Raw genomic sequence first — 19,000 nt, 5'->3', positions numbered from 1 at the left:
ATTGGGATCAGCCACCTCATACAAATTTGTGGGTGTAATTATTCGTTGAGATGTGAAATGGAATGTTTCCAAAAGCCGAGTCGCAGCTAATGTGGTTTCTTTCACGGGATACTGCGAAAATGCAGGCAGTCTGCAAAGGTGATTGCTTGTAAGACACTCGTGCGACCCATCCTGGAATACTCCTCAAGTGTGTACTACCATACGATACATGATTAAAGCCTCGTACACACCTAGCGACAAAAGCCGCCGAACACACGATCCCCGGGACAAGTTTCACGGCTGTTCCGCGACATTTTTCTGGAGTTTCACGACCGTCGCGATACAAAAGTCGCAAGTCTCACATTCCCCATGGAAAATGGGAATTTGTGACAATGTTAAACGATTTTTTATACTTTGTGCATGGTAACTGTGGTGTCGACACTCCAAACCATCAACTGCCAACTGACTCAGTTGGCAGTTGATGCTTGGAGTGCTGCACCACAGGTACAGATAGTCAGCGTGAACCAGTTACGTTGACCACTGATGGAGTGTATATATGGATCGTGATAACCCCATCACCACCAACTACGGCCTGAAGATAGCGCATTGAAACGCCGAAACTAGTGGTTACACAATAAATAACATCATAAGGACGGTTGTAGGCTTTTCGTTTTCTTACAATAGTGAACGACCGTGGTCCCCAAGATCTCCAGTCAATAGGCTGGACATACAAAAACGTTTCGAAAAGTTTCCTACCTGTCATCTTCAGGTGAAGTGTCGGGTTCATGTCCAGCTCGCATCTGGACATGAACCCGTTCCTTCGGCTGAAGATAACGACTTCGAAACTTGTCGAAGCTTTGCTGTAGAATGACGCCTTGACTCGGCTGATCACCCGAGAAGACTTCATCATTCGAATTCGCCGAGAAACCCTGCATTCTCATACATATTTGTAATTTATTAATTAAGGTTCCCGTGAGAGTTGCAAATAATATTTTTATTGGTCACTAATTTCAAACATTTTCGTTCTTCTCAAAACGTTTCCTATATTAGAAGCGACAATGTTATTAACAAAAAATGAAGTACCACATTCAGAATTTTTTATGTTTCACGGTACATAATATTCCTCTTTTTACACCAGATCAATGTAACAAATGTTACTTGCCTGTATTACGGTTTTCTTGATACATTCAAAATTCGAAAGGAGTCTTTACCTGTTTATACACAAAAGTCGATAGGCGCCTTCAGTTGTTTGTTATGCGTAAATATGCTCTGTCTCTCAGAGATCATAATGTTACCACTAAACACACAGATGCTGTACTCATAAAGGTCACAGACATTATCGCACTATTTTATAAATTACTGATATCTCAAAAGGTAACTGCTTTACTGAATCATGAATTATTTTTGAAAACAGCAAAAAAATTTGTATTTTAAGTCGAACTGTTCGTTAATCAATTTGTCCGTCTCGTTCATATTCTGTTTATTTGTTATTTCCCATTCTTCAAGTATGCGTAACTTCATTCATTAAGGTGCCAAGTGCAAAATTTTCACAGTACTCTCAGAACGACCTGCTGTATGTTTTGTGCTTCGCAAATAATGGCTGAAGGAGGTCCTGTGTTTTAATAACAGTGTACCTTCTAGTACAAGCAATGGTTTGAGAATGAAGGAAAACGTTCGGAGCTAGTCACTAATAAAAATATCAGTCGCAGCTCTGACGGGAACCTTAATTAATAAATTACAAATGCTTTTACGTTTTCTTATGATTTCCCCCACATCAGTTCGTGTGACCGCTGGGATGTCTTCAACAAAGTCTTGTCTGGTCGACCGTCCCCTCCCGTTGGGTGACCTCGAAGGCGCGTTGAACAATAACCGTTCTTTCGTCCGATTTCCCTGCCCACCTGGAAATGCTGCTAAATGTTTTCGAATAACTGCTGGCGTAGACACGCTGACGAAGCGTCCAGTGGACCCCGACTTCCGGACTTGGCCCGTGTTATCAGAGCTGGCGGAGGCAACATTGCCATCCCTCTCTGACTTCTCGACAGCGACTGAGGAGACCGGTTCCGTAGAGTAGCCTCGAAAGCGCTCACCGCGACGCTCGAAAATCGCTGCCCCGACCTGCGTGCGTTTTTTCAGTGACGTGCGTTCTTTGGGTACCATCAGCACCTTCACCAATACGCAGAAAGTACCTCATAAGAAAAGTTTTTTGTGAAAAAGCAACAAAGCTTTAGGGGATGAGCTCGGACCTAAAATTTCCGATCTTACCGTAAGATACTACTACACGCACCCGTATTGGATGGATGAATCACAACCACCACAGGTGGTGAGATTTTGAACGATAAGCTAATTTCAGAATCTCCTTAAAAAACGCGACTGCTGGCCTATTTTAAGCAGCAGCGCGAAAATATCACCCAGGTATTTGTCGTTCGTATTAATTGAGAGTATCTCCTCAGTGAAAGTGAAATAAGGAAGTCCACGGTTGGATTAATGTTGAATTTCAACCAAGCGAAAATTATGGCTACTGCATCGCATGTAGGAGGAAAAACAATGGAGCAAGTTTCTATTTTCAACCATGTCATCTCCCAGATTTTAGCTTATGGTGACTGAGCCACGAAATCAAGAGACGTTTGTTACATGGCTGAAGGACACTGTCCCAGCTAGATAATGTTCTAAGGAAGATTGGTTCAAATGGCTCTGAGCACTATGGGACTTAACATCTATGGTCATCAGTCCCCTAGAACTTAGAACTACTTAAACCTAACTAACCTAAGGACAGCACACAACACCCAGTCATCATGAGGCAGAGAAAATCCCTGACCCCGCCGGGAATCGAACCCGGGAACCCGGGCGTGGGAAGCGAGAACGCTACCGCACGACCACGAGATGCGGACACTAAGGAAGAGAGACGTAGGTTTAATAACAAAGGTTCGAACAGTAAGGACTGTGGTATTTCCACTTGTCATGTACGGATGTGAAATTCGGCAGAACGTTGTAGCACAGACTTCTTTGAATTATAGTGTTGCAGGAAACTCTTTAAGAGTTCCGTGCGATGCAAAGAGAACGAATAGGTACGTGTTACAGCAAGTAAAACCAGATCGCTCCTTGGAATGTAAGATACTGAAACAAAAAAGCATCTACTTCGGGCACGACGAGAAGACACGATACGCCCGAAAACCCCTTAATACTGGGGAACATTGAAGACTCAGGGCGAAGAGGGTTGCAAAGGAAATGGTTCAAATGGCTCTGAGCACTATGGGACTTAACATCTATGGTCATCAGTCCCCTAGAACTTAGAACTACTTAAACCTAACTAACCTAAGGACAGCACACAACACCCAGCCATCACGAGGCAGAGAAAATCCCTGATCCCGCCGGGAATCGAACCCGGGAACCCGGGCGTGGGAAGCGAGAACGCTACCGCACGACCACGAGATGCGGGCGGTTGCAAAGGATGAGACGAATCGATGGCATAGCGGAAGTAATGGTCTCCAACCTAGAAGGTACTGGGGAAATAATACAGGACAGAAGAAGATGGGGTGCTTGGGGTCACGGGGAGTCGGAATCGATTAAACGACTAGAGAGAGAGAGAGAGAAAGAGAGAGAGAGAGAGAGAGAGAGAAAGTCTGACAACCCAGTAATTAATGACAGCAGTTTACCAAGACCTCTCCGAAAACGGCCGTAAGATGTGTATTCGTGTACCTATGCGTCAAAAAAGCAAAACGAGGATAATGGAATGTAGTCAAATTAAATCGGGTGATGCTGAGGGAATTACATTAGGAAATGAGACACTTAAAGTAGTAAAGGAGTATTGCTATTTAGGGAGTAAAATAACTGATGATGGTCGAAGTAGAGAGGATATAAAATGTAGACTGGCAATGGCAAGGAAATCGTTTCTGACGAAGAAAAATTTGTTAACATCGAGTATAGATTTAAGTGTCAGGAAGTCGTTTCTGAAAGTATTTGTATGGAGTGTAGCCATGTATGGAAGTGAAACATGGACGATAACTAGTTTGGACAAGAAGAGAATAGAAGCTTTCGAAATGTGGTGCTACAGAAGAATGCTGAAGATAAGGTGGGTAGATCACGTAACTAATGATGAGGTATTGAATAGGATTGGGGAGAAGAGAAGTTTGTGGCACAACTTGACTAGAAGAAGGGATCGGTTGGTAGGACATGTTTTGAGGTATCAAGGAATCACAAATTTAGCATTGGAGGGCAATGTGGAGGGTAAAAATCGTAGAGGGAGACCAAGAGATGAATACACTAAGCAGATTCAGAAGGATGTAGGTTGCAGTAAGTACTGGGAGATGAAGAAGCTTGCACAGGATAGAGTGGCATGGAGAGCTGCATCAAACCAGTCTCAGGACTGAAGACCACAACAACAACAACATGCGTCAAAATATGACAACTCCGTTTGGATGTACTTATGGAGACTAGCGTTTAACGCCCAGTCGACAACGAGGTCATTAGAGATGGAGCACAAGCTCGGATTAGGGGAGAATGGGGAAGGAAATCGGTAGTGCCCTTTCGAAGGAATCATCCTGGCGTTTGCCTTAAGCAGTTTAGGGAAATCACGGAAGACCTAGATCAGGATGGCTGGACGCGGGTTTGAATCTTCCCCCCCCCCCTGCCCCCCCTCCTCCCCCGAATGAGGGTCCATTGTGCTAACGACTGCGCTCTCCCTCTCGGTTTGGATGTGCTAATGATACCAAAAAAGAAAAGAGCGAACTATTTCGTCTATCGAAAGTGGAGTTACAGCGGAACTTTTAGCTACTGAATGAGCCCTAAGATATACATAGTACGACGATCTAAGCTGGGCATATTCTGATAATAACTGACTCGCCCTCCACGTTATAAATCTGTCATACGCTGGTAAGGCTGAAGGGTAGCTGCTATTTGCCATACCGAATGGCTGTTACTGTATCAAAACGACGAAGAAGTGCTACAAAAGTGTCTCTGAAATTGACGAAGACGTTTGTCGGAACTGTGGAATACGAGGACCACCAAGTGGCAAAGAATGGTATACAAGAGAGAGGAATTTCTGATGGGGAACTATTGTTGTAGTCAGACACATGGCCAGAAGCGGATAGAACACGGAGTGGGACACAGGGACACCAGACACAGATAAATTGACTCACATACACCGAAAGCATATCCTAATGTGATATTTAGGGGCGAGACCAATGTCAATTTTGATAGTTCCCGTACCCAGCAACAGATGGCAACACTTATCTCTAAGCTATTACATTTGAAGGTTAGCCCGTTTTTCCGCGCATGTCTTCAATTGTATTCTGACAAGCGGGATATGAAACGTTACTCTAGCGGCAGAGGAAACAATAGGCGATTCGTGTTGGCCACTGCCAGGCTGTAATTCAACCACGGCCACTACCGACATTTCCATGGAATTCAGTCGTACCACCGCCAGCACATTGCATCTGTTGGGGGCTATAGGACCACATATTCTCTCGTTGCTCTTGGCACAGAAGGGAATCTTACAGTGCTGAAATACATATTATGTCAGTATATTGAAGGCTTTCTGGCGTTTTTTCAGCCACTTTTAAGGCTTATCTCCACTAAGCTCGAGTTTCCATACTAAAAATATGGGGATTATTGTACTTTCGAAACACCGTTGGTAGGTCTAACTGAAACGTGTGCGTGAAAAGCTGGAGCAGAATAATCGGGAACAGCGTCGCCGACAACTACAAATAATACTCTGCAAGCTCCACATTTCATAAACAATGTATGAACATCCTTTCGTACAGTATTGTTTGACAAACGATTCAGTTGCAGTGCACAAGCTTGGATAAGTTGTGATTAGGGAAGTTCTGAAAACGTCATCTGACTATATGTTAAATCTTTGTGGGAGTTAAATAGTCCAGTGAAACTGTCAGAAAAAAAGCCTGTACTTTGCAAAAGGTGGGGTAGAAGATTTTATTTTTTTAACTCGTTCATATAGCTGGAAAGGTTAGAAAACCAAGTTTTGCGAACAAAATTTCTCTTGGGAAAACTTACTGCAGTCAAAAAACTTCGAAAATTTCGGACTTTTTTCAGTTTTTTCAAAATATCGCAGTTTTATTTGCTCCTATCGCTTTAACGTCTATTTTCTTTTTTAAAGAGCACAAAATTCTCTATAAATTTGATTTTTACCATTTTTTTCTTCTCCCAGTATCTAAGGCGCTACAGCGCGTCAAAAAAATACCAGTTTTTCAAATGTCGAGCAAAGTGGCAAATTACCTAATTTTTGAACACTGTTATTTCAGTTTCTATTTGTGTAGTATAAACATATTACTCATCATGTTATTCATTGGAATTTACCATCTCAATTTATTGAAGCGGATCGATCAGGCAACTGGAAACTTCATCTTGAAAGCGTGCGAAAAATGCTTCCCTACTTCCATTCAGCTGGACATTTTATGTACGCTAAAAGTGGCCACCTCTACTTACAGGATATGTTGAGACTCGAGGAAAAAATGGATTTATCAGAATATGAGAAGTTCACAACGAAAGAATATTTTGCAACCGGCGATCAGAAAAGTATTGGTCAGGGGTTCCTTCTGACATGACTATAGAACAAACATAGAACCATAAAGAGTTCTGGGGGACTTACTTCTGGCCGAGGAATTACGGATAGTGTATTAATCAGATGGACATTGGGTATGATTCACATGCAGAACATTTGTGAAGAAATTGAGTCGTATTGCGAAGTGAGCGCAGTAACATCAGAACAGCATGTAGATGCAAGAAGTCGCATCGAACGAGATGGCATAGACTTGCGTAAGCTGCGTGGTTGGTTTCCAGTGCTCCCTCCCTTCCCTGAAAGTGACTTATAATGTCTATCAGCAGTGGTGTTGTCGGAACGGAGGATGTTAATTGTCATATATGTCACGAAGAGGGGGAAAAAGGCATGAAAAGAATAGTTGGTGACAATTTCCACGATGTAAAGTTCCGTAGAAAAGATGAAGTTGTGACTCTCCTTTCTGCGTTCAATTCTGTAAAAGCTGGGAGCACTAAAATTACTCCTGTTGATCCTTTAACTTTTTTCCAAAGGATTTGTTTAATGAAAGAAAGTGAAGAAGAGTTAAAAGCCTTTCTGAAATATGAACTTGCTCCTTACCCAATGTCCCTATTCTCAGAAAAAGGCATGCGAAAAGGAACAAAATCTTCATTCTACAATGCCTTCGTTCCAGTGGAAGATGTGAAGTCAGGTGGTCCGAGTAAATTTTTTGTCATTGATGGAGGGTACCTTATCCACAAAGTGACTTGGACTCGAAATGTTTGCTTCAAGTCAATAGCCCAAAGCTATGTTTCTTACTTGCAACGTCATTTTGGATCTCAATTTGCTATTGTATTTGATGGGTATCCATGTGAGGGAGACGAATGTAGCACAAAGAGTGCCGAGAGGATTCGTAGGTCCAAACAACATTCTTCAGTTGACGTTGTGGTTGAATCAGAGATGGTGAACCAAGTCCCTCAGGACAAGTTCTTGTACAACGAACGAAACAAGATGCGTTTGATCACACTTCTTAAAAAGGAATTTCTGGGGTGTAGCACTGAAGTGCACCAGGCACAAGAATATGCTGACGTTATGATTGTAACATCTGCCATTTCAAGAACCAAAGATTTTGGAAGTGTTGTCATTGTAGGAGAAGATGTTGACCTGCTTGTGCTCATGACCGGTTTGGGGCAAGGCATTGAAAACTTACTTTTCTTAAAGTCAGGAAGAGGAAATGCAGAAGACAAGTGGTTTTCCACTGCATCTCACAAGTTTGACAGTGAATATATTCTGGTCACTCACGCCTTTAGCGGATGTGATACAACATTCGCTTTTTTTGGTCAAGGAAAAATTAAGTGCTGCAATATTGTTGCGAAAAACGAACCCTAACCTCAGCGCTTTGCACGTTCAATAAACCACATTCTATCCGTGAAGAAATAATAACAGCAGGAGAACAGGTTACTACCGCATTGTATAGTGGAGGTGTCAGCAGTTCCCACTCACTAGACGATTTGCGGTACCAGCTATTCGCCAAGTCTGCCACAAAAAGCAACTGAATCTTGCACGGTTGCCACCTACACAAGATGCTGCACAACATCATTCGTTGCGGACTTACCAACAAGTCCAAAGTTGAATGGGAAACTGGGAACCTCCTGAGAAATGGGGCTGGAATCACAGTGACCACGGTCCAGTACCCGTTATAATGAGCCAAGATCCAGCACCTGAAGCACTTCTTCACATTGTTTCATGCTCATGCAAGCTGAACTGTGGCGGAGCGTCCTCCTGCAGAAAAGCGGGTTTGAAATGTTGTTCAATTTGCAAGAAATGTGTTGGGGTCAACTGTGAAAACGTGCCAAAATTTTTATGTGAAGACAGTGAAGAAGATGTTATGGAGGATGTTGAGGGAACCGCTGACGAAATCAACGAACTTGCTGAGGCTGACTCGTTGTGTAAAGAAGAGGTCAATCTGGGATCAACTCTAGGTACAGACCCTGAATCCGTAACTCAAGGTATTTCTGGTGACACTGAGGAACCTGGCCCATCAAAACGTTGGAAGTGATGCTCATATCTGTCTCAAGTGCGCTAAAGTGCGATATTACAAGTATTGCACACCCAGAACTGTCAACATTTTTTAGTAACTGACAGTGCATTTCAAGTGTAATAAAGCTACGTCAGTCAACTGTGTGGCTTTTATACACAAGAATAATTACCTACCTAATTAGGTTGCCTATTGCAGCTAATAATAGTTCAGTTTCCTGCGCGCGCGCGCGCGCGCGCGCGTGCGTGCGTGTGTGTGCGTGTGTGTGTGTGTGTGTGTGTGTGTTTATGTCTCTTAATGATGTATTTTTATATTTATAGTTTTACAAATACCAGGGCTGAGGTGGCCCATAGTGAACTTGAGGCAGTGATGTAAGAATCACAATAGTTGGGTGCCCAGCAATCCTCATGTTGCATACAGAGAAATTGAGTACCTGAAAGTGAGGTGGTAAATTCCAACATATAACATGGTGTATAATGTATTTATACTACACAAACAGAAACTGAAATAATAGTGTTCAAAAATAAGGTATCTTGCCACTATGCTCAAAATTGGAAAAATTGGTATTTTTTGAGACGCTGTAGCGCCTTAGATATTGGCAGTAGAAAAAATGGCAAGAATAAAATTTGTAGGGAATTTTGTGCTCTTTAAAAAAGAAAATAGACGTCAAAGCGATAGGAGCAAAAAATCTGAGATATTTTGAAAAAAACTGAAAAAAGGCCGAAATTTTCCAAGTTTTTTGACTGCAGAAAGTTTTCCCAAGCGAAATTTTGTTGGCAAAACTCGGTTTTCTAATCTTTCCAACCATATGAACGAGTTGAAAAAATAAACTCTTCTACCCCACCTTTTGCAAGGTATATCTGCTATTTGACTGGACTAAAACGCGTTTAGAAACTGTTCAAATTAATGTATTCCGCCGGAAAGTATCAATTTTACTTTATTTGTTGTACTACTGTACAGTTTATGTCTTATTCCATTCTCAAGTATCTGGACATTTGTAGACAACGCATTTCTATGTAAGTCCATCTTTATGGTTGAGGGTTTTCGGCTGTTCAGTATAAAAGTCAAATCGAAAACTCCTTCAGCCGTCTATATTTCAAATTTTATTTTACTTTCGCCGTTCACTACGCCGACGTCAAGCCCCCTGATCAACGTATGGGAAAAATCCAACCTCATGTGTAGTCGCAATAGCTACAAGCATTAATTAACTAGTATCCGTAGACTACTTTGTTCTTTGGACGAACGAAGGGGTCGCGTTGTTAAAAAAAGTAGTATTTTGGTACAAGGGACTCTACGGTCGACGGCGGCTCGTTACAGAGTTACAGCATTTCGTTAGGACGCCAGTGAATTGGCTGCGATGGTTCTGTTCCATGACCAGATGAATCGACAGTCATGACACCAACGGACACTTTCATCTGGGGCACGTGAAGAGGCTAGTTTATGAGACTGATTGCTAGCATTACCGCAGCCGCAGAAGTAACGACCGGAACTCCTGGAATTGTTGAGCGTGTAAGATAGTTGATGGTGCGAAACCGTGCGCTCTGCAGTGGCCGCGCAGGCCGAAATTCTGGAGAATACATAATTCTGCGTTTTTTACGCGCTGTACCGCACACTGAAAAAAACAGACTGAACACACTGAGATAAAAGGGTATGTGTTTCGTCTCAGGGTTGTTGCATTACTTTGTGTTGCATGTCGTACCTTTTGGTCACTGCATACGACAGGCTCTTTCACTGTTGTGAACGTATTTTCATAGAAAGATGGGTGACTGCGTTAACAAACCAAATAAATCATAAATACATCGTTACTCTGTAGTGAGCTGCCGGAGACTGTGGCACCCTTACACTCAAGTACTCAGAGGGTATCAGGAATACCCATGAAAGTTTGTTGGTGGAGTTCTGATTTACACTGTATAAAATAATCAAAATGTGATGTGGAAGATGATTGCTTCCATTCTTGGCCAGATTGATAACTACGACGAAAAGACGTCCACTATCTAATACGACTAATAACAATTACTATTGTTGCTAGTTAGTTCTAGAGTGCCGCTCTGTAAATCGCTATTTGTATTGAGGCTAGATGCTTTGTCTCGATATAGCAGACTTTTCTTTCTGTTCCACTCAAAATGAGAACAAGGAACGAGGTCTTATGTACTGCCACAACTCACTTTCTCTGATCTAATCGCCACGATATTTACGCAATGCATTACGATTCTATTAGCTATGACCGCGAACTACTTTTTAAGATCCGGTCTCTATAAACCGCAGTAATCAACAGGTGTCTTGTGAGTCCTTCGTTTAAGCGTGTCGCGTTTACCTGGTAGACCGGACGAACTAACCACGCAGCGGAGAGTGGAGTTTCAATGACTGGGCTAGAACTGTCTTCATTGATGATTCCCGCTTCGAACCGAGTCTCAATGACTAGGGAAGACGTGGATGGAGACGCCACGGGCAGCGGTGGGGTACCAACCTGTCAGCCACCATGCGGCCGGCAGACAGATGTGATGGTCTGGAGTGACATTCCGTTTCATAGCAGGACCCCATCTACAACTCTTTCAATCAATGCCTAGCTGAATAACTGCTTGCGTAAGGCCAGAGCAGAACCAAAACGTTACTGACTTAGTCAGTCTGAGAAGCTCTTTCTCTTGAATAAATCATCCAAGTTTTCTGAATCTATAATCATTTGCTCGTCTGTACATGTGCTTCACGTCTACCATAATTCTTTAGTGGTGCGCCTTTTTTTGTCTTAGAGTATACAAGTATGTGGTGTAACGAAAAGTACTCTCTGTCATGCACTACACAGTAGTCTGCAGTGTCCGGATGTTGATATTTCGAAATGTCCGGACGACACTTTTGCTATTGATGAATTCGTGTGCCGAAGATGACGGGTACGAAACTCATTGAAACGTTGCGACAAGACGACGCCACCACTCGGCTTATAACCCGAGAGGAAATCGTCAGTGGAACACGCCGAGAAAGACTGAAATCGCGTATACTTTTGCTATTCTTTCAGTTACCAGCAATGTCGAAAATTTATCACGCGACCTTAGTTCCGAAGGAGTGACACTTCTGGTCAAAACCGGCTACTCGTCGTGGGCGCGCATCACGTGCCAGTGTATCAATCACCCGCCAAACACGTCACAAGTGGCTCGGTGCCGTCAATGGTCTATTGATTGTGCGTAATGGAGGATTCTACAATTCAGGGTAATCGTATATTGCATAATACCTCCGTATGTGGAGATCCGCCTCGGTAGATGCGCGGTCAGGGCGGCGGATAGCTAACAGAAGGGACCCGGGTTCGATTCCCGGTCCGGTCGGAGATTTTTCTCCACTCGGGGACTAGATGCCGTGGTTTATTCACAGTAGTGCCGTCATAATTGACAATCCACTATTGAGATGGCTCTATGGCCACGTCCCGGAAGCCAATTCAAAAAAAACTCTTTGCGGAGAAGCAGGAGACTGCGGTGGCGTTCGCTAACATCGGAAGTTACCTCCAGTTCTCGCCGCGCTGGCTCTTGTCACAGTAATGGATTCTGTGTCTTCTTCATCTTTATTTCGTTGTTGGCTTGGTAATTGTGGCATGTTGCAAACTTTATGTGAGGACTTAACCCATTAAGTGCTATGATCCCCATTTGGGGATTTGGCTTTGTAACGGAAATTTTGCAATTCTAGTAATGCTGGCAGCGAATGCTACCATTTCCCATTGTTGTCCAGACCGTTGTCGAACGCTAGCATTGAAATTTCGTCAGTTGTTGTTAAACGATTAAGTTGTACACTTTTATTTCTGTGAAGAAGCTACGTTTTTCAGCGTTGCACATTTTGCAAACAGCGTGAATTATATTATTATGTAAATAACTTCCGACTTCTGTGCACAGGCATGTTCTATAATGGTTTTAGTAGATGTTTATCGATAATTTATTTCAAAGACCTATTTCATTTCTGTATGACACCTTTCTGACCTTCTATCCCCATTTGGGACTCATAGCAGTTTCCACGTAAAACTTTATTTTGCTTTTATTTGCTCCTCAGGCACAGTGAATCACTATGAAGCACTTTCTATGAGGAAAATTGAAGAAATTGTAAATGACCCGAAGTTCATGGCTTCTTTTGGTGATGATGGTGATGTGAATGAGCCCACTAACATTGTCGAGCTCCCTCCAGACCGTGTACATGAGATGTCTGACTGTGAAGATATCGACGAAAACATGTTTGAAAATACTGCCCCATCTGATGTGCCAGGTTTCTTGGAAATTCATGCCAGTGGAGAAAAGGAAAATGAGGAACATGCAGACCAACGAAAGTAGAAAGTGAAAGCTATTATCACTTCTAATTGGACAACAGAAGATGCGATTTACTCTAAAACCTTGCAGACCAACGAAAGAAGAAAGTGAAAGCTATTACCACTTATAATTGGACAACAGAAGATGCGATTTACTCTAAAACCTATCTTGATACAGCAGAAATTGAACAGCGAAAATCCATTTTGGTAGCGGCACTAAATGGAAAATCTGCTGTTGAGTGCTTTGAAGAATTTTTTGGTAAACAGTTATTGAACTTGATTGTCAATAAAAGTGCCGATATGCTACACAGAATAATAATCACAGCTATGAGTTATCTAATGGATGCATAAAAAAGTTCATAGGTATACTAACCTTCACTGGATACCATGCTCTTCCAAAGGAAAAGCTATACTGGAATGAAGATGGAGACTCTGATATAAGGTATGTACGACAGTGCATGAATCGCAACAGATATCTGGAAATAAAGCGCCACCTTCATTTCAATGATAACACACGTCTGAACAGAATCTCACCTGACGAAAGGGATAAACTTTTTAAAATTCGTCCGTTGATGGATTTACTGAATAATAATTTCACGAAATTTCAAGTTTTTCCGACAGCCTGAGCATTGATGAGCAAATGGTACGATATTATGGACACCATTGCCCAAAACAGTTCATTTGCGGGAAACCAGTGAGATTTGGATTCAAATAGTGAGCCATATGCTGTTTTCAAAGCGGTTTCTGTTACCGTATGTTAGACTATGAAGGAAAATCGGAGGATACGAGTGATGTTCAATTCCGGGACTTGGCAGATCAGTTGTGTTGAATATGATTTCTTTTCTACAGACTACTAAATTGCACAAAATATGTTTTGATAACTTTTTCACGAGCTTCCGTTTGAAGAAAGAGCTCTCAGAAATGACAGTAAGGGCAACTGGAACTGCCTGTATGAACCAAATGAATAACTGTCCAATAGAATCTGAGAACAGCCTGAAGAAGAAACGAACAGGAGCGTATGACTGTAGATTTGACAAGAAACAGAGATAATGGCAGTAATATCGAAGGATAACAATTGTGTAAAGCTCTTGTCAAACCATGAGACAGTGGATCCAGTAAGCCAAGTAAAGAGATGGAGCAGAGCTGAGAACAAAGAAGTGCAAGTCCCACAGCCAAGAATGGTTTCAGAATATAACAATCATATGGGAGGTGTGGACAAACTGGACTGGACTGTGTACAAATATCGTGTGAGAATTCGAGGTAAGAAATGCTACTTCCCATTGTTCACCAGTGCTTTGGATGCAGCGTTGCTCAGAGCGCATGTCATCTACTGCTTCTCGAATGAAAATACTCCACTGCTTCAATTCCGGAGGATGATGGCAAGGGCCTGTCTTGTTCAATCATTTGTTGCTTCTGATCCGAAAAGGGCAGGACGTCCATCATACCCAAAATAGCTTTCACGTGTTCCAATTGAACTAAGGACTTCTGGAAACGGACATGTGATTGAATCGACAGCACTGTGGAAACAAAGAAAACGTGCAATTTGCAAGAAAAATATGAGGAAACAGTGTTCTGTGTGCAATGTGGGACTCCACATTGATTGTTTTGTTGTCTGGCACAAAAAATAAAAGAAAATGTAAAAAGAGAGTGGCATGTGCCATGATCCTCATTTAGGGATCGATTAAAACAAATAATTTGTTTCAAGGTTATTGCATTTTTTTATTTTATATTACTTTTCCTCATCCCTATGTCGATCAGGCAGCACAGAAATAAATGTAGATCGAAGAAAAAAATTTGGTAGTTAATGGTTAATTGCTTTTCCTAGAGTGGTCTCTGAAAGAAAAACATTATTTAGTTTTTACAATGTCTGAACAAAGAAGCAAGCCTCAATAGTGTATAAATAAGAGTATAAATAGACGAAAACCGTTTCTTACGAATCTTGTTTCAACAGTGAAAAACATTGGTCTACTGAAGTAGAAAGAAATGTTTTGGTATTTAGAAGAAAAACAAGATGCAAAGAATAAACTAAAGAGATGCTATACACTGTTTTCTAAATATTGTTTTGCGTGCCTGAATGTGTTTCTATTCTCGAGCAAATAAATGTTGATGTTTTGACGTCCCTTTCCCTACTCATTCAGTTCTCAGCGACGTGGAGAATTTACGGTAAAAGTGTACTTAATGGGTTGCCCGTTTTTTTCGTTGCATGCTGCAGTTGGTAACTGTTTGCGCGATGAATGATGGGAAGTGAACACGACGAATCACGAGCCGGATGTGAGCAGCCACTGTAATTGCGCGCTCGTGATTTCCTTTGCTTCGTAAATGGGGTATCTAGTATTATGTTTAAGCTTAGCTTGTAATTCCCACCCTAACTATCAAGATTATACGCGTAACATAGTGATTGTCATTGGGTACCGTATATTACCACCCAAATGGCTACGATCAACGATAACAAATTGCCAACAGCAACAAGCGACGGAAGAGCCAGGTACGACGTAAGTTCACTTTAGCCGGATTTACCATACGACCTTTGTCAAGAACATCCATTACAAGTTTTGCTTTGGTCATTAATAATGCGTGTTATCGTTGGTAGTTCTTTAACACGGTTACTATATTCCGACTTTTCATTGGAAGGACAGTGCCTCATATCTTCAGTTTCGCCATCCAAGCGCCAAAGTGCACATCATATAGCTCTCAGAAGATTCACGATTCTGGCGCAGACGTGTAAACAGAAACGACCTCTCGTGGCGAGGGGATTCTAGGTACACGAATAGTACGTGAGGGGCGTGCTGCAGCAGACAAGGAAAGCGGCTCGTGTGATAGGGGCTTACAGGGCTAAAGGCGGCATCGTGGGCTCCTGCTAGTAATCTGGGTCCACTCAATGTCTAAGAAATAAAGTCGTGCGTTCTGGTGATAAATGTATCAATTACTATGGAGACTCTCGGCGTAGTAGCTGGTTTTACTAGTGAACAGCGAGGTTTTCTCGTTTTCATCGCCGACAAAAACTTTTAGAGGAAGCGGTTTGTGCCAATATACTGCGGCTATACCTGTCTAAACGTGGTCGTGCGGTAGCGTTCTCGCTTCCCCCGCCCGGGTTCCCGGGTTCGATTCCCGGCGGGGTCAGGGATTTTCTCTGCCTCGTGATGGCTGGGTGTTGTGTGCTGTCCTTAGGTTAGTTAGGTTTAAGTAGTTCTAAGTTCTAGGGGACTGATGACCACAGCAGTTGAGTCCCATAGTGCTCAGAGCCATTTGAACCATTGTCTAAATACTAATTATGATATTTTCCTTGCATTACATACCTATCAAGCGTTGTGTTGCTCTATTAATATTGTACTTTGTATTTAAGGCTAGACGATGATAAATTTTTGTTTACAAAGGTGGAGGTGTTGGTATTATGAGCCCCTTTGGCGCTGACAAAATGAGCCCCCAATACAGGGTGTCCCAGGAATTATGGTCAGTATTCAGGGATATGACAGGCATGCTCATTCGAAGCAAAGAAGTCTCGTAAACATGGGCTCTAAAATGCACACTTTAAGAGCTGTGAGCATCTGTTCATCTTCGCTGCTGTGAAACATATCTTTTACTGAATAAGTGTTAATATCTCTTAAGATATGCATTTTAGAGCCATTGTTTACAGACAACTTTGTCTTGTTTTGATCCATACTACTTCCTCCCAAACTTTGGAAACAAAAGAGATCGAAGTAGCAGAGATTTGTTTCACAGTATCAAAGATGAATAAGCGCTCATAACCCTTTAGGTATGCATTTTAGAGCCCTAGTGTACTAGACAATTGTTTCTTGTTTTGATCCATGCTACCTCCTCACAAAGTTTGGAAAGCAAAGCGATTGCATTAGAAGAGCTCTGTTTCACAGTATCGAAGCTGAAGATGTGCTCATAGCACTTAAGGTATGCATTTTAAAGTCGTAGTTTCCTAGACAACTTTTTCGTGTTTTGATTCATACTGCCTCCTACTAAAATTTGGAAACGAAAGTGCCTACAGTAGAAGAGATTTGTTTCATGATATCGAAGATGAAGAAATGCTCGTAGTTCTCAAGGTATGCACGTTTACTAGACTTTTTTGCTCCAAATGGCTCTTCCTGTCCCTGCATATTGACCATTCCTCTTGGGACAACCTATACAATAGAGCACAAATTGTAATCACTACAGAACGTATGTGCAATTTTGTGATGCAGAAGCCTCCTAAAGAGTCAGCGACTAGGAGAAAACAAAAAAATGAAAGACTTGAGATAAACGACACATGATGATGGGTTTAAAGTCACTATCAAGCAAATAATGCGCCTTAAAAATGCAGAAAAATTTGGAGTCGGCCTTCAAGAAGATTTCTACATTGTACAATAAAAGTATTTGACTTAATGGTTCAAATGGCTCTGAGCACTATGGGACTCAACTTCTGAGGTCATCAGTCCCCTAGAACATAGAACTACTTAAACCTAACTAACCTAAGGACATCACACACATCCATGCCCGAGGCAGGATTCGAACCTGCGCCGGAGCGGTCGCGCGGTTCCAGACTGAAGTGCCTAGAACCGCTCGGGCACACCGGCCGGCTATTTGACTTAATGAAAGTGCATTTCTTGTAATTTTTTGAATTTATCCCATAGGGGCGCGTACTAGAAGCACAATTTTTCTTTCGCACTTTGTGTAGAGTTCCATGAAACAAATTACTTTTTTTTGGGCATACATAATAGCTACGCGGGGTAGACGCGTGGTCTTGGGTACCTTGTCACGGTTCCCGCAGCTGCCCCCATCGGAGTTTCGAGTCCTCCCTCGGGCATGGGTGCGTATGTTGTCTTTAGCGTAAGTTAGTTTAAGTTAGATTAATTACGGTAGTATAAGCCTAGGGACCGATGACCTCAGCAGTTTGGTCCCATAGGACCTTAACCACCACCGCATACATAACTCAAAAATTGTATGACAAATAAGTTGAAGCCGTGTCGGAGCTAAAGACGTGTGGTAGTATGTGCTCATCCAGTATGAAGTAGATAGTAAAGTAACTGCGGCAGTAAGGACAAAATAAAAAACTGGGGTCCATTGTATGACCTCTCCCTGTACAGTACTACAGCGAGCGAGCAGGTGACGAGACAGGTCACTCACATCTTGGCGATGCCCGCCTTCCGGACGGCCGAGCTGCAGGCCTTGACGGCCGTCTGTATGCAGGTGAGCAGCTGCGTCAGGTCCCCCGTGGCGCCGGGCACCAGCCGCTGCTGCGCCAGCACGAACCGCGTCAGCGTCATCGAGTCCACGTCGAAGCCCCCGTGCGACGTCATCGTCAGCTGCTGTGCTCCCTGCTTCCTTCCTTCCACGTGAACGCCCGCCGCACTACTGCCGCGTCGGTTGCTGGCGAGTCGCGGCGAGGCACGCCAGCCGCCGCCAGCCAGGGCTGCCAACATCTGCCGCCGGCCAAGTGCCCTTCACAACAAAGTCAAGGTCTGTACCTGTTTCACGCCCCACTTTACGTCGCCACGCGTACACGTGTAACCTGAAAAGCTATTTTCGGAAACCGATTTTCCCTCGGGTGTTTACACGTTAAACGTGACTCGATTATCACTGTCGGATGAAATATCAGTTTCCCGAGGTTTAGTTGTTTTATGTGAGTGGTAGTCTGTCTATAAATCAGCTGTTCCGACTACGTCAGCACGATAAACTTACGTTGTCTATACTTTCGTAATGTTTTTCAATGTAGAGAGAATAAGATATCCTTCTGATTGGCAGTGAACTCGTAAGGAGCAGGAAATTGTATAAGCAGAGATTTTTTAAAAGTTTTCTTTACACGATGCTTTTATTACGCACCTCCCATACGTGCGGTTCAGAAAAAAAGTGCGAAGTGGGTTGATGATTTGTACACTTGAAATGGATAGAAAATTTAAAAGTGGAAAGAATTAACGGATTTTTGTCGAATGGCTCTGAGCACTATGGGACTCAACTTCTGAGGTCATTAGTGCCCTAGAACTTAGAACTGGTTAAACCTAACTAACCTAAGGACATCACACACATCCATGCCCGAGGCAGCATTCGAACCTGCGACTGTAGCTGTCTCGCGGTTCCAGACTGTAGCGTCTAGAACCGCACGGTCACTTCGGCCGGCGTCCATGTTTCACTTACATACATGGCTACACTCCATACAAACACTTTCAGAATAGACTTCCTGACACTTAACTCTATACTCGATGTTAACAAATTTCTCTTCTTCAGAAACGCT

The 19,000-nt window shown here is 42.7% G+C and overlaps 1 protein-coding gene across 1 annotated transcript in view; it reads right to left on the bottom strand.

Annotated features, from left to right (window-relative positions):
* LOC126199048 (fructose-1,6-bisphosphatase 1) overlaps positions 1-18,206 on the bottom strand; it is an 86,862-nt gene extending 68,656 nt beyond the window's left edge. The window contains exon 1 of the mRNA XM_049935757.1: positions 17,896-18,206. Within this exon, the coding sequence (XP_049791714.1) occupies positions 17,896-18,191 (296 nt within the window). The 5' untranslated portion in view covers positions 18,192-18,206. The remainder of the gene's footprint in view (positions 1-17,895) is intronic.
* Between the last annotated feature and the right edge of the window lie 794 nt (positions 18,207-19,000).

This window comes from Schistocerca nitens, chromosome 8 (genome assembly GCF_023898315.1).
Source record: "Schistocerca nitens isolate TAMUIC-IGC-003100 chromosome 8, iqSchNite1.1, whole genome shotgun sequence".
Taxonomy (NCBI): domain Eukaryota; kingdom Metazoa; phylum Arthropoda; class Insecta; order Orthoptera; family Acrididae; genus Schistocerca; species Schistocerca nitens.
Note: the sequence above shows the minus strand (reverse complement) of the source record. Positions and strands in the feature narration are given on the sequence as shown.